Here is a 15,393-nt window from a genome sequence, read left to right on the forward strand (position 1 = left end):
TGGGGGGGGTGGGGCAATCGTCAAGACAAACCCCACCCTTGCGAGATGGGACGCCCATCCGGCCAAGCAGGACTTGGAGAGCCATGATGACCTGGTACTTTGATCGATAACGGTACGGTCAACAAGTCCCGGAATGTGATGAAAAGGAGCTTTTTCACGACTTCTGCGCCCAGAAAATTAAAAACAACTTGCCAGAAATAGTAAAATACACACTTTTATGGTTTAACTTTTATTTTGAGGATTTTACATTGACTTGGAACACTTGGGAATTTGAAAACTATCACTCGCTCATTTTACACTGTAACTGCACATCACATCCGACTTACTGGTGAATGCACAAGCAAAAAGAATGCATACTTAATTGCCAGAATCAATAAAAATTGAAGGTCTCAACATAATGGTTGAACAATATTCTGCGTAAATAATTCATATTTCAATACAGTATATACATTCAGGGAAATAACAACAATACAGTATCAATTAAAAGAAAAACAACAAAATAAACAAATGGTGGAATTATCAAAACAGAATTTTCTACAGGGTGACATTTACAACTAAGAAAGCAAGGATAGAAAGAACTTAAAATACAGTTTGCACAGAGATCATTTGACTTGCTATCTACAAAATGGCAGAATGAAGTCCTTCTCCCTGCAAGAAACACTGCTTGTACATAGGTATATCTTTTTTTTAAAAAAAGAGAAGAGAAACAAGAAGAGCAGAAAAATGTTTCAGTCATGGTTTACATGCTAAAAGTTATTATTTACAGTGGCATTCACAGACGACATAACTTAACATTTTGAAGAAGGATAGAAAACATTTCATGCAAGGAGAAACTTGAACTTTTTCTACCGAAAATTCAGTAAAACTTAAAACACATACAATCTATAAAATTAGTCTCTGGTGACCAAGGTTTGGACAGAAAGATTGACTGAAAGGGAAAGGAAAATCATAGACCTTTTAAGGAGATACAAAAACTTCATCAATTTAGTAAAGGAAACAGTGGCCAGGCATTGAGCAAAGAATTAGAGCCGAAGTGTAACACATAAAAAGGGTAACAAAATTTACATAAAACTGTCACCATTGATTTTTAAAAAGTCAAAATGTTGAGAAAAAAAAATCATCCTAAGTGTGACAGATACATAGCAAAGAGTATCAGACAACACTGATATAAACAAATAAACATCAAGTTGACCAGCATTACCTCTTTTCTAACAATTATTGAACTACGTACTCTGTTTTTGAAACAATAGATATAGTCTCAAGAAAATCAACAAAAAAGTGTTATCATTTAAATACATTCACTCAGAAAAAGAGAAGAGAATGAAAAGGAGCATTGGCCAGTTAAGAATGTCGTCATATTAAAGAAAAAGGTAATTGCACGGAATACAGCTGATGCAGAAACTAAAAAAAAAAAGTTGTGCATTTAAAATAGTATCATTCCACATTGTCATGTAATTTTTTAAAAATGCATTTCCAAGTGAATTTGCCATTGGAACCACTATTTTAAACCTAAGAATGCTAAGAAGAGCTCTGTTATATATAATTCTCTTCAAGCAAACAAAAGAAACTTAAGTTGAGACTTCTCTGTAAGTTAAATATTGCAATCTATTGAGGTACTAATAAAGCCTAACATCATTGTAGCACCAAATCATAATATTTCAAAATGAGTGTTGAAGATAAATAAATAATTTCTAAATTTTGGAAAATTCAAGCTTTTTTCACGTCAAAGCTATGCAACAACAGGTCAACGAGCTTTGATGGTTTCAACTGGCCGACATTGAATTAAATGTAAATGAGAAGATGAAGTGGTTGCAACTAGGTAGTTTTCAGGGAATGTAGAAAGATGTCTAGTATACAAAAGTTCTTAGATATATAAATAATGGCAGTAAATTTAAAATTCCATAAATAGAATGAGAGTGGCACAAACGTTGAGCATACCACATACATAAACAAAATAATTGCTAATAGATGTGCGTCACTACAGGATAACATTCACACCAAAATTTGAAAATTAAATCATGAATGTCACTACTAAATCCTGACTTGATCTGGACACAAAGTATGGTTGAGACTGCCTTCACTGACTACGACTCCAAACAAGCAATTACGCTGGCTTCACAACCTTTGCGAGCACTGGTATGAAACTACTAGTAACATTTATCACTGCTACACAGATATGGCACAAATTCCACAAATATCTGTAGAGCTCTAATGAACAACAATTGTTCCATGCATGCCTTAAGTTTCCATAATAAAGCACATACAGCATTAAATGCAATATGTGAATGAATGCTCAACCAGAGTTGAAGAGCAAATTTAAAATTTGCCAGGAAAATTACTGTTAACATGTCAAATGCAACTGTCTTAAACGCTGAAATCAAATAAAATGTTGATTCTTACATTGCAAACAGTCATTAAGTATTATCGAAAAGCAAGTCACAATTGATAAATGGTTTCATAGGTACATAAGCTTACCAGAGAAGCCATTTGAACCTAGATAGTATTAAAACAATAATTTAAAAAAAAATCAATGTTGATGTTTGATTTGATGTAGTACTCCATTCAAAACAAGTCAAAATTTGGTCCGGTAATAATTTGATTAAGGTACAATCAGTACTTATACAGAACTAGTTGAGATAAAAAACGGTGAACAATAACCTGATAAATTTAGTACTTAAAAACTGATCTGATCCTGATTTGGACACAAACTACATGCTTCCTTACACTATTTAAATTTCATCTTAGCATTCATCATCAAATCTAAATCCTAGTCATGAAACAGAGACAACTGAATACCCCATACATTAAAACAGTTGAGCATTACAGAGGTAAAAAATGTAGGTATCTCTCTAGTTAAAAACTCCCTCTATCTAAAAAAAACAAAGCTGCTCAAGTAATGCTTGGTTTTAGGAGCATAAAATGAATCTTGAGAATGAATCTATCTCATGTCGGTTTGTACCAAAAGACACAAAGAGAATTACATCATTCACATTCAGGTTGACTAGAAAAAAGGATGTCTGTGAGCTGATGGTCTTTATTTTTGTGCCTTCAGTAGGTCTGTTTTTATGGTGAATGAACCACTATCAGCCCATGGCACATATCCATTAAAAGCCACTCTTGTCAAAATTGTTAAATTAAATGATAACATGAATCATGTCTATTAAACAAGATTTTGTGGCTTTTAATAACGGCATACAGAGGTACACATTTAAACTATTGTTACAATCACATTCTTTTCTCTCACAGTCAATGAGATATAAAACTATTGTCATCATTCTACTAAAAATCATGTAAGGAAATGACATCTTTAAATAAAACCTCTTTGCTTCATACTGTTCCCTTTTCCATCAACAACTATCAAAGAACAGATGTAGATGGCAGGGGAAACTCTGGTAATATAATGAAGAAAGCAAGCTACATCATTTATATGTAAAAAAAAAATAATAAACAAACAAAAAACAACACTACGAGCTACAATTTTACTTGATCTAAAAACAAGAGCTCAGCCAACTTATGTTGCACCCTTTTATCACACAGACCACAACACACAATTCTCCATAGCAAGAAATAAAAAGCTTTTTTTTGTGTCTTAACACCCTGTAATAAAAATCAGATGCCATCACCTCATAGTAGGCTTCTTCCATTCTCAGGCATTTTCAAGCCATCTATAGGACCAATTTCCAGAGAGCTGCTGAGTCCCCTTGCAGCAAAATAAACAACAATAACAAAAAAAAGAAGAAAAAAAAGAATCACATGTTGTAGGCAACATAAATGGGATCCAACTGGTCAGCTAGGAAACCATCTCGTAGGTGCATACGTTGTTTTTCACCTCTAGAATTGATCGGAACTACACCTGGATCAACCACAACCACAACTCCAACAATAAGATGCTGTTCTTCCAGCACTGTGTTAGTCACTAAAGGTACTAAGTCAAGAGCTTCATTTTCATTACCATCTAGTTCCACAACCACAACTAGCAGGTTTGTCCACGTAAAAACAGCACTGAAACATGTTAAAAATAAATTAAAATAAACTTGGATTTAATTTCATTCAAAGAATTACTTAGATAGATATGTGACTCACCACTCAGCAATTTTCTTGTGACACCGCATCACACTGTTTTCGATATCAATTGGATGGTAACGCATGCCTCTAAGCATAATCGTTTCGTCCAAAGCACCAACAACAAATACAGCATCATGGAGTTCTGTTAAATAAAAATTAGATCTCATTATTCAAGTGTTAAGAGAAGAGAATAAACTATAGTATAAGAAAAGAAAATACACCAAAAATGTTATTGGAAATTAGATTAGATGACTCAGGATGGTATGAAAATTCACCAGAGCACAAAAGCACATCTGAAATACATGAGATATAGCAAACTTCCAAACAAGCCCAAAATTGCCTGAAAACACAAGAGCTTTCAAGCTGATGACATGATTGCAGGCAGTGAATGTAATGGGCCAATGAAAAGCAATGAGTAGTTTAGGAAGGTGCCTTGATCAATAAGTAAGAGGGAACAAAGGAAGATACAGAGTCCTGTACATTTACAGAATGATGTATTAGAAGACTAAGGTGACTGTGCCTGTGAGGGTTTAAGCAAACCAAACTTGCGCAGCCTCTGCTTGCAAAATGAAATGCAAAAACAAAGGCATAAAAACCATGTGGCCTAGCCCAATCAGCAATAATATCAAAACCCTTTAGTAAGACTTGAAAAATGTCTGCATGAATTATGGTATGCCCTCATATATGAGAATATTTGATTTCAAAATAAATTGATTTAAATCCATACACCATCCTACTGATTGTAAGTAATCTAATATTTTCAGATACCAATTTATAACCCATGACTTCTACAGATATTTCAAGAACAAAAATATGAAAGCACCTGGAGCGTCACTGATCTGCTGTGATGGGGTCTGCGATTGAAGCGAAGCAAGCGTGGCGATGGACGTGGCGTCGTCCTCACCTCCCGGGCCTGCCAGGCCAGTACCTGTCCCTGTCCCTGACGTGGATGAACCAGTGGTGCCCACGCTAGACAAGGTACCGCTGCTCAAACCTCCAAACGCATCCAACGTTCCGGATGCTGAACCAGGAGGACCCACACCTGGACCTTGCAACTGTTGCCCTGGTTCGGTGCGCCGAAGGAAACCAAGATAGCCAGTGCGAGCGTACACTTCACCGGTAGAACCCGTTACAAGACGAGCATTAAAGTGATCGGCATATTCTGCCTCGTCGCCAAGTATGGTAAAGTATCCACTAGCATTGTGACTAGATTGCACCCAAATCTGGAGGGGGGAAATGGAGATAACATGACAAAGTCAACAACAAACTGCAAAATTAAATAATGATAATAATTTACTCAAGTAATTGCTTACTTCTCCAAGATGCGAATCTCCACATTGGCCCTTTGTTTCTGGGTTGGCTATGATGACTTTCACTCCTGGTAATAACTTTCCAGATTCCATAACACATAGGGAGTGCGGGCTACCACGCTCCACTAGTGACACGCGATCATTCCGTAGAGCACGCAGATCCACATACACAGTTGATGGTTCAGGGCTCGAAGCTCCCTGAAAATGGAATTGACTAGGTATTTATATGACTTCCATAACATTAAAAAATTTCTAGAATGTACAGCACATACCTGGAGACAGATGGCAATGTTCACTCTGCAACCAAAGCTTGTAGAAACCGCCCTTGGACTAAGACCCAAAGCAGAGAACAATTTGGAGAAGCTTGATGTTAAGTTTATCCTAGGCCTTTCCTCAGCAACCACCACACAAGTTCGAACACAGGCTAAATTCACTCCTCTTGTTTTGAGAGTGGTCACTGAAGATCCCAGGCCCTTTGTGCACAGTTCCATAACACCTGAAAAATATGTATATATTAAATTAAATATATATAAGGAAAAGTGGGAAAATAAATAGAGAACATTGGAGCAAATGGAAAATGTTTATCATACCATAAGAACAGAAAGTGTCTCTGACACGATACTGACTCACAGCTGAGAGCCACAGTGCTGGATTAACTTCAACTTCTGAGGGTGGTATCAGAATAGTGTGATGACCAGAATAGATGCTGTAAAAGTATGAATCACTTATTAGAGGCACCACAATTATTACATTACAACATTATTACATTACATCCTAAAATAATTTTTACCTGCTAAGGCACCAAAGGGCAAAGCCTAATCCACAATAAGGATCCAAACAGAGGGCTATATGACGTGAGGGATAAAGTTCACAAGCTAATTTCATAGACCGACAGAGGGATGTAACAGCTGCATGAGACATTTTAATCCCTGCTAACATTCCTGTGGTAGACACACTAAAGTCCAAATATGCTAACATCTCAGCAGTTGGTGCACGGTACATCATTGGAAGTTTCTTCTTTGGCATATCATCAGTGTCCAAGGTAATGGGCCATGACTTTATGTCCACAACATTGCTTGCTTCCTAAAATAAATACCGTAAGAAAAGCCCAGTTAAAAAAAAAGGTAGCAAAACATTTATTTTCAACTTAAATGAACATGAGACAAAAACAATACCTTTGACTTCAAAAGTTTTATGACATTTTGATTAGATAGAACCAATACTGATTTGCTAACATCTACGATCATCCGTACAGTTGGAAGTGTGGTTTGGAGATTTTGAGGATGTGGAGGGCGAATGGTTACTGGGACAGCTCCTACAAAATAGACAAAGGCATGTTAAAACCTATTTCTTCCAGAATACCACCCTGATTTATATCGGTTAACCACCCCCCTCCTTTAAAAAACAACAACAAAACAACAGAATTATGAAAAAGAACCTCACCAACATAAAGGCATCCGTAGAAAGCACATATAAGATCTATACCAGGTGGGAAAATTAGTGCCACATGGTCACCTGTATTGATACGCCCCTTTTCAATGAGGAGCGCACCAATTCGTTCTGCTTTCTTGTGGAGCTGAGAGCAAGACAGAGTCATAGCCACAGCACCCTTTGAATTCAGTAGGGTAAAAATGACATGTTCTGAAGAGCTCTGAGCTCTCCACTTCAAAATTTCACTGATAAACTGGTACTGAAAATTGGAAAAAAAATCTTGTTAAACTCATTGATATAGATTTTGTAGATAGATAGAGATAGATAGATATAAGCATCCTACAGGGCCAGGCAGGCACCACTGCCTAATTTTTAAAGAAACTTACCTTTCTTGCCGAATCAGATTCCTCATCAATGATGCCCATGTCACGACCTTGAGCTGAAGCAAGTCTGTTGCCCTGTACGATATTTCCTACCATAACGGAGGCTGGTCCGACGTCTGGAACAGATTCCGCAGCTAGGAAGCCACATTACAAAAGAGATGCTGTTGTGGCTGGCCAAATACTTCTGTGGTTCTCAGACACACTTTCACACTTCAGATGTCAGATCAATAGATGCAAGAGAAGTAAAGCAGAATAAAGTGACAGAGCTAAAATTCTAAAGTACTAAAAAACTAGCAACAGACCAGCCACACTATGTGATTGGCATGGATTAAACATAGAAGCAAGAGCATAAGAAGAAAGCAGATGGATATGGATAGATGTACAAGATGAAGAAAAAGGTGCAAACAAAACAAACTTTGGCCAGCACACATAAAGGAATTTTCCAAACACAAACAACAAAAAAGGGAAGAAGTAAAGTACACATGCAGACTGACAGTATTAAAACCTTATGCAATTAATGTAAAAAAATTATAGAATCCCAGTACTATAGTATATAACAGCTAATTCAACGGATGAAAGTAAACAAATTCTGAACTTAATATTTTGTACCAACAAATATGTACTAAGGAACTAATCACAATAAGAAGAACTAATGTAGGGTATTGCAATTGAGCTTTGAGCTGTCAGGGGTCTACATGTGATAAAATAAAAGTTACACATATGTCCAAAAACACATAGTTTTAAAAATGAAAGGCAATTTTCAACGTACCGGAGTGAACTTCTCGAGGTTTGGGAAGATTGGTCACACAAGTATGTGGACATAGTAAAACATTTGCTGGATGGAGGGTCCCTTCTAGATAACGTCGTTTAGTTTCTGAAAGGTGAATTCCTCCAAGAGGCGTTTTGGGAAGATAATTGGGAGGAACCAATGCAAGGCAGTAGATTCCAACTTGATGTATAGAATCAACAGCTTGTAAAACTCTAGACATCCACTGAAAACTCTGAAAGAGAGAAAAAAAAGTTTATCACTGACAAGAACTAGGAAAGTAAGGTAACTTAAATAGAAGTTAAAACTTTTCTCTTTACCTCTTCCTCACTACAATCGGGCCTTTGTTCAGCAATAACACATATTCTTTCATCTCTAAGAACCCTAATACTGAACACAGCTATTCTTCCACGATAAATAAATTTCATGGGTTCAACAGCTAAGACAGTAGCAATTATGTCATCAGCATTATGTTTTCTGCCAGTGACAGTCATCAAACCGTCCCGTGAACCACAGACAAATACTAATCCACCCTAAATAATAAAAACATAGTAAAAAGTTAAACAAGAAGTGGCAGCAAAATACAAGAAACTTTGGAAAGAAAGTGAACCACACACAAACACAAGAGATAGACTGTTGTTATACTGTTATACTTACAGGACCAAGGAAGCCAAGGAGCCCACTTCGAACATATTCTGCATCTCCTAAGGGTGTGCCATCAGCTTGAAGGGGTAGAACTTTGAAGGTACTGTTTGTAAGTCCCTGCAAGCCCCAGTATTGGTTTCCTGTTGCTCCAGAATTTACACAGATTTCTCCAACTTCATCAGTTTTACACAAAAATGATGTGCCTTCTATTTTAACAACTACAATCACACCTGTAGGTTTTCAAGTAAGACATATTTCAATATATATTTTTTTTGCATTTTTTCAAAAAAGGAAACAAAACTACAACTTTAAGTTTGACTTACACCCAGGCATGACTTGACCGCAGTCTTGCAGAGTAAGGGAAGTCAGGGAGTTTTCTTGATCAACACGAACAACCCCAAAACTCAACCCGGACATGGATAAGACTCCTCGTCCTGTGGCATTAACACCAGCTCTACCAGGTCTGAGGATTCAAAACAAACACATTAATTAAAATTCTTGGAGAGTTACTACCACAAACTCCGGTTAAAGCTAAGACTTCCATACCTGCGAACTGACACAGTTAAAACTTCACTTGTGCTGGCACAAGGACATATTGCATCAGGCCTTAGTCCTTTGCTTTGGAAAACACTTAAAAACTGGTCACATGAAGAAAGGGACCAAGGGTTAGCACCGTCTGCTACCAGTAACAGCCTCAAGGATGAAAGAGAAATATCCTTGTGGTCTTTGGTAGCCAGTAAACCCCAATGTAAATCTCTTGACTTGACGACCGCAACACTGGCTGCAAGTATAAAAACAAAACAAAAGGAAAACACAATTAACTGACCAAAACTTTTTCAACAGAAAATCAATAACATTTACAATTACACACCTCTGTATTTAGTTATCATTTGCATCCAGCTTGCTGGGTTGACTTTCATCAAAGCATACGGAATGAAAATTATGTGCATTCCATTCAAAATAGACGTCAATACAGAGTGCCACAGCCCAACCTCCCTTTTGAAATCAAGCACACAAACCATGTTCTCGCCTTCTGTGTAATTGCATGCCATAGTTAGAGTTCTACAATGAGTCATCATAGCAGCCCTTGTCACAGTGACACCCATAACAGATCCATCCCTGTCAGTTGTATACTGTAAAAATTAAAATATCATGTGAGAGTTAATACATTTGATAAACAAAATAAAGAAAAAATCCAAGCATATTAAAATTTTAACTTGCCTCAATATAAGCTGGTGTATCATCAGTTAGTCTTGGAGGAGGAAGCCAGTCTTTTGGAGTTTTAGCAAGATGCTCAGTAACAAACCACTGCAGTTTAGGCCATCCTTTGAAAGCAACAACATCCCCAGCTGTTGTTTTGGGAAGACCCTTAAGGCAGGCTTCTGAGGTAAGGGCAACTTGAACTCCACAGCTTCCAAGTAGAAAACCAATTTGTTGTGAGCCAGCATCCTTGAAAGTTACAAGAAAAACATACATTAGAACTTAGTGCAACATATTAAATATATATGTATCATACATTTGGATCACATACTCTTCTAGTTAGAGGAACTTCAATGGGCACGGGCACCATTCCTGCTTGTAAGCATCCATAAAATGCACACATAAAATTTATTGGGTCATTGTTGGGGTAAATAAGTGCAACTCTATCGCCTGTTTTCAATACTGTTTCACCCTTGCTGAAGTTGCGGTTAAGGAGTGTGTAAGCGATTTTTTGTGAACGACTAAGTAGTTTCCCTGTTTCACGCCCAAAAAAATAAAAATTAGTTGATGAGGAAATATATCATTTCAGAACCGAGTAAAAAGAGGACCTGAAAAATATTACCATAGGTCAAGGTGATACTCAGTTTTCCATTGGGATCTAAAACTGTAGCAACTGGTGCCTTGTACGTTGCAGATCCATACCTCTGAATGGCAGCTTCCAAATTACGAGGTAATCCTGAAGGTACCTATTAGAAGGTATTGAAAAGGGTTAACTGACGTGGGCACTCATATTTTCAGGAGAGATAGAAAATACGACAGAATTACAACATACAACAAGTTGCTCTCCCATAGCAGGTGTCATGGTTCCTCCTTCAGGCTTTGGTGCATTCGGGTCTTTTGGGTTGGCGGCAATTTCTAATTCAATATCGTCATCTTCATAAAATTCAGGTAAGGGTCGACGTTTTGGTCGTTTCAGTGTGTTTAGCAGCTGCTGGATTTTAGCAGAGACTTTCCATCTACCCGTGCTTGTAACAGTACCTGTTAACACAAAATAATAGCATAGCTACAAAAACCTATACTGATAATAATGCTGTTAGAGCAAATATTAAAAGAAGTTTACCCATGTTGTCTTCAGAAGCAGAAGAGTGCCTTGACTGGCTAAATCTATGTACTCTATCTGCACCAGTCATTCTGCGGGAGCCAGCTGTGTTGTGGGTCACATCTGGAGGTTGAGAGTCTAAATAAAGCAATAAAAAAATACATCAAACAACTTAACAAAAGAAGTGAGGATTAGAGGTTAACAAGTGTTAACACGCACATGGGTTGAGATTGTGCATAACATCAGCTAATTGTGTTATTTCTTGTCTGGAGCGTTTACGCTCTTCTCTTTCTTCCCACACGGTATGGCCTGGGCCTCCATTAGCACTGCTACGGGGTGGCCTATGGAGTCTTTGTTGAGGAGGAGTCTCACGAGCTGAGCCTGTACTACTAGTATCGGGAGTTATTCTTGCCCGTTCACGTTCTGGAGTACTTTGAATGTCATCATTAGCAAGGCTATCATCATCAGTACTTGAGGCTAAAATTGGAGAAAAGAAGAAAACACAATTGTTAAAAGATGTTGAACACGTTGAGTCCCACGTGGGCACATGGTTGCTATGCCTTGCTGGGAAACACCACTCTGCACAATCTCTCTGGGACTCAACGTTTTAAATGTAATAAACATTCTCACAAGCAACAAAGCAGAATAATTACCAGAATCATGCCTGTCTCTGTCTGGGCTCTTGGCCATAACAGAAGTTCTTTTGGACGGCATTGGAAGGGAAGGCTTTGGTCGATTTTGCATTGCTGCTAGAGCTTGCTGCACTGCCTCTTGTCGAACCTCTGTAAGATTCAAAGTAATTATATGTTTGTTTAACTTTTATTGAAAAGAGAAATTAAGTCTAATAACAAACATGTATTTTCTTAAGATATTAGGAGGTATCTTAAGAAAATGTATTTTAAACATTTGGTGCGTGACCACACTCTGAGTTTAACAACCCCTAACCATGCACAGCCGCACTAAATGTGTTAAGACAGAATGAAAAGCCAATTAAAGAGATTAAAAGGATTTTTATATTGACTCCATTAATCATGGAATTCACGGCATGCAGTGTGCTAATGTGATGCCATGCACTGATATGTTGTTGATGCGCAACTGTCTAATAAATAAAATGTCACATTTATCACTTATGCACACTAAACACAAAGCAAAAGGCACAATCTGCTCCAAACGATGAAGAGTTTTTTATTTTAAAAAAGAAAAGAAGGAAGCAAGGCGTCTCGCACGCGTCACCACAAGCATTGCCTGCCGCCCACCATAGAACCCGTCAGCCCGAGTACAGGCACGGACATTGTAAGGCCGTACTGCACCCCGGGGAAGTCCTAGCTCTCCTCTCCAAGTCAAATGACGTGTGTCGTCCACCGCCGAAGCTCCGACCGCCGGGCCCCACCTACTCACCAGAGTGGTACCTGCTCTCATTGCGAGTGAGGCGGCGGTTGCCTCTGCGCCGCGCCCTCGCCCCAGGGCTCGAGGGGCAGTTGTCGCGGAGCGCGGGGACCAGGGGGACCGCGGGGGGTCCATGAGCGGGCGGAGCGCGCAGAGCGGGCCCCTCCAGGGCGTCCAGGGCCGCCAGGGCCTCCAGCACAGCCTCGGCCCCGGACCCGGACGCGGCAGCAGCGCCTCTGGCTGCAGGCAAGGCGACACGGGCGCATGCAGGCGCAATCACAAAACAACAAAAAGCAAACGAGTGCGGTGTACGAGCAGCTGAGCAGGGTGCAGGTTACAACTACCGGGCTTTAGAGCACTAGAGCACTCAACTAAACCAAGAACAAGAAAAACAACAACAAGACAAGCGGGCTAACTGACTACCCGCTTTTAGCTGTTAGAGTATATTTAAATATTATTTTTTTAAGTTAATATAAAAGTAAAAATTAAAGCCTAAACACGTTAATGAAGGGGGTAAATGTGATCAAATGACCATGCAGAGAATCTACAAAACTTTCTATCATCTCTAAGTGCATAGTTCGTAAAACCACGAACGGCCGGCGTCCATATAAACCACAACGAAAAACACGACACACACATGCCACAAAAAGAGGAGGAGGGTAGCTGCAGAGCCAGCGGCAACATCAGCAGCAGCAGCAGCGACATGCGCTTAGTCACGGCAGGCCAAACTCTACAACAGGATGGGGAAGGAGAGAACCGAAAACACACACACACACACGAACACACACACACACAGCTATCGAGTGTCGGGCCCCACCACGGTGCCGGCCACGCCATTCCACGCCGCGCCGCGACCCGCCCCCGCACACGGTGCGGCAAGTCCACCCCGCCCGCCCACCCGCCCGGCGCCCATCCGCGGCGGGCTTGGCGTGGGCGGGTAGGTGTGCGGGAGCGGGACCGAGGTGAGCGGGAGCGGCGGGGGGACACTCGGCCCTGCTCCGCTCCCCGACAGCGGGAAAACCTGCTCCGGGGCTACGGCGGCGCCAGGGATCCCGGCTGAGAGTATGTGAGCGGGGTAAGGCTCTCTCTGGGGATGCCGTCAGTCCGCACGCCGCCGGGGAGCGGCTGGGGTGCACTGGGGTGGATTGGTGGTGGTGGTGGTGCGTCGCTGCTGTCCGGCTGTACCTGAGTGGTATCGCTTCTCGTTGTGGGTGACGCGGCGCTGCGTGCGGCGGGCGCGCGACTGCTCCGGGTCCCTGCTGCCGCCGCCTCCTCCTCCGCCGCCGCCGCCCGGGCCGCCGCCCCCGCGCGATGACTCCCTGCCGCCGCTGCCGCCGTGGCCCGAGCCCTGCCCCTGCGAGGAGGTGGGCGTGGGCGCGGGCGGCCTGCCTGCTGGGTGCAAGCCGGGGGGGCGAGTTAGGTAAGTGGTGGACCATAGGGGACAGCCTCCCCCCCTCACATCGGTTATCGCCAGGCAGGGGCGAGGGGGTTGTTTTTGTTAATAAGTGGAAACACGGCCGGGGCAAGGCCGCGCGACATGGCAGCTGCATGCGATGGTCCCCGCCCGCCCACTGCCAGCCTGCTGCTGATGACAACACAAAAAGCACCACGGCTATGCTGCCCCCGCCGCCGGCCCGGCCCGGGGGTCGCCGCGGCTAGTGCACCACCAGCACAACCACACTGTCACATGACGAACACAACATCCCCTCCCACAAAGCACAACCTCGACGGCATGAAGTGAACCCCGCAAAATGAAAAGGTCACAGCGCGCCGGACCCCGACCGTGCTAGCGCGGCTGAGAGGGCAGAAAAAGTGACTGGTGTGTTACTTTTAGAAACATGGCACCGGAACTACCCTGAATCTTACCTGCGGATTGCTTGGGTACATAGGGAGCGAGGAGCTTGCTGCGTTTCTTCTCATAGCCCTTCTGAGTGATGTCACCTGCAACACACAAGAAAACCAGACATCAGAAATTAGACAAAGTATGGGTCGTTATTCCTCTAGTGACCTACTTCAGTTGAGGTTACAAACAGTAACAGTAGCAGCCAGCAGCGTGGGGGGCGTGAGGCAGGCAAGCGCGCCCCTCTCGCCCCGCGGCCAGGGCGCTGCCGGACGCATATCCACCACCACAGTTTACACGACCCTCGCCTGCAGCAAGTGTGGCGTGGGAGCGGTCAGCAGGGAAGGGAAGCGAGGAGGGGACGGGGGAGGCCCCGCGAGGCCCTGGGGCCCAACCCCGACCGGGATGGCACATAGGCACATACACACTCTCGCTCTGCTTCTGATGCTGCTCACTTGAACAGGTCAGATGATGCCCCCCCACACTCACTCGCTCACCCCATCCACTGCCAGACCGGCGCATATTCATGGGAAGCTAGGAGGGCCGTCTCTCCCCGCGCCGGTCGCCTCCCGAGCTGAGGAGAGCCCTCGAGCGCGCTCAATATCCCGCGTAAAGCCGTGGCGGACAAAAATGCAAAAGAGGGGCAAAGGGAGACAAAAAAAAAGTACTGAGGCTGCCTACAAAAAAGGGGGGGGGGGATACTCCAACATGGAGCCGCCGTGCCGTGACCCGGCGGGCCGACCTCTGACCCTCCACCCGTGTCGTCTCCTGGGGGTCCTTTCCAGCCGGAGGCAAAAAGGGACGAGCAGCATCAGCAATAAATTGAAACTTGTCTCGCAGCATTCTGAAAAGGAGGAGGAGAGGGGGAGGGAAATGTTTGATTGGAAGATGTGTTTCGCTGATCGCGTAGGCTGTTCACGGTAAAAACGATGTCTCTGTTTTTGAGAGGAAAGGAAAAACTTTGAGGAACTTATAAATTTCAGGAAAACTCCTCCGATCTCGCCTCAGATTTTGAGGAATCTTCTCAAAAAATGAGGGAAAATCCCACATTTTTTGAGGAGACTTCCTCGAAATTTTGAGGAGATTTCCTCGAACTAAGGGAGTTTCTCCGTTTTCCCTCAAAAAATGAGCCATCGTTTTTACCGTGGTTTTGATGAAACCGCAAAGGGCCCTTGTAACGTGTGAAATGGAGCCCCTCGTCCCGTGTGCGTCGCCCCAAAGCACGGAGGGGTTCGTGGCGTGGAGCGTGGGGCCGCGAGGGGCCGGGG

General features: G+C 42.3%; 1 protein-coding gene across 10 annotated transcripts in view; it reads right to left on the minus strand.

Moving 5' to 3' along the window:
* Nucleotides 1-198: 198 nt before the first annotated feature.
* LOC113211291 (disco-interacting protein 2) overlaps nt 199-15,393 on the minus strand; it is a 112,134-nt gene continuing 96,939 nt past the window's right edge. Inside the window, exons 2-27 of one of the 10 annotated variants that reach the window (XM_052268226.1) lie at nt 14,152-14,226; nt 13,471-13,674; nt 12,298-12,525; nt 11,553-11,681; nt 11,119-11,376; nt 10,921-11,037; nt 10,633-10,838; nt 10,423-10,546; nt 10,132-10,334; nt 9,822-10,049; nt 9,472-9,733; nt 9,147-9,381; nt 8,924-9,063; nt 8,613-8,830; nt 8,276-8,488; nt 7,959-8,190; nt 7,193-7,323; nt 6,819-7,065; nt 6,551-6,690; nt 6,166-6,458; nt 5,966-6,081; nt 5,648-5,871; nt 5,379-5,573; nt 4,889-5,288; nt 4,084-4,207; nt 199-4,002 (exon numbers count right to left, since the gene is read on the minus strand). In XM_052268226.1, coding sequence (XP_052124186.1) covers nt 3,750-4,002; nt 4,084-4,207; nt 4,889-5,288; nt 5,379-5,573; nt 5,648-5,871; nt 5,966-6,081; nt 6,166-6,458; nt 6,551-6,690; nt 6,819-7,065; nt 7,193-7,323; nt 7,959-8,190; nt 8,276-8,488; nt 8,613-8,830; nt 8,924-9,063; nt 9,147-9,381; nt 9,472-9,733; nt 9,822-10,049; nt 10,132-10,334; nt 10,423-10,546; nt 10,633-10,838; nt 10,921-11,037; nt 11,119-11,376; nt 11,553-11,681; nt 12,298-12,525; nt 13,471-13,674; nt 14,152-14,226 — 5,195 coding nt within the window. In that variant the 3' untranslated portion in view covers nt 199-3,749. Of the gene's footprint in view, nt 4,003-4,083; nt 4,208-4,888; nt 5,289-5,378; nt 5,574-5,647; nt 5,872-5,965; nt 6,082-6,165; nt 6,459-6,550; nt 6,691-6,818; nt 7,066-7,192; nt 7,324-7,958; nt 8,191-8,275; nt 8,489-8,612; nt 8,831-8,923; nt 9,064-9,146; nt 9,382-9,471; nt 9,734-9,821; nt 10,050-10,131; nt 10,335-10,422; nt 10,547-10,632; nt 10,839-10,920; nt 11,038-11,118; nt 11,377-11,552; nt 11,682-12,297; nt 12,526-13,470; nt 13,678-14,151; nt 14,227-15,393 lie in introns of all 10 variants that reach the window. The other 9 variants (XM_052268229.1, XM_052268227.1, XM_052268231.1 and 6 more) reach the window with 9 other exon arrangements.

The sequence above is a fragment of the Frankliniella occidentalis genome, unplaced genomic scaffold (genome assembly GCF_000697945.3).
Source record: "Frankliniella occidentalis isolate FOCC.00 unplaced genomic scaffold, Focc_3.1 Scaffold66, whole genome shotgun sequence".
In the NCBI taxonomy this organism is placed as follows: domain Eukaryota; kingdom Metazoa; phylum Arthropoda; class Insecta; order Thysanoptera; family Thripidae; genus Frankliniella; species Frankliniella occidentalis.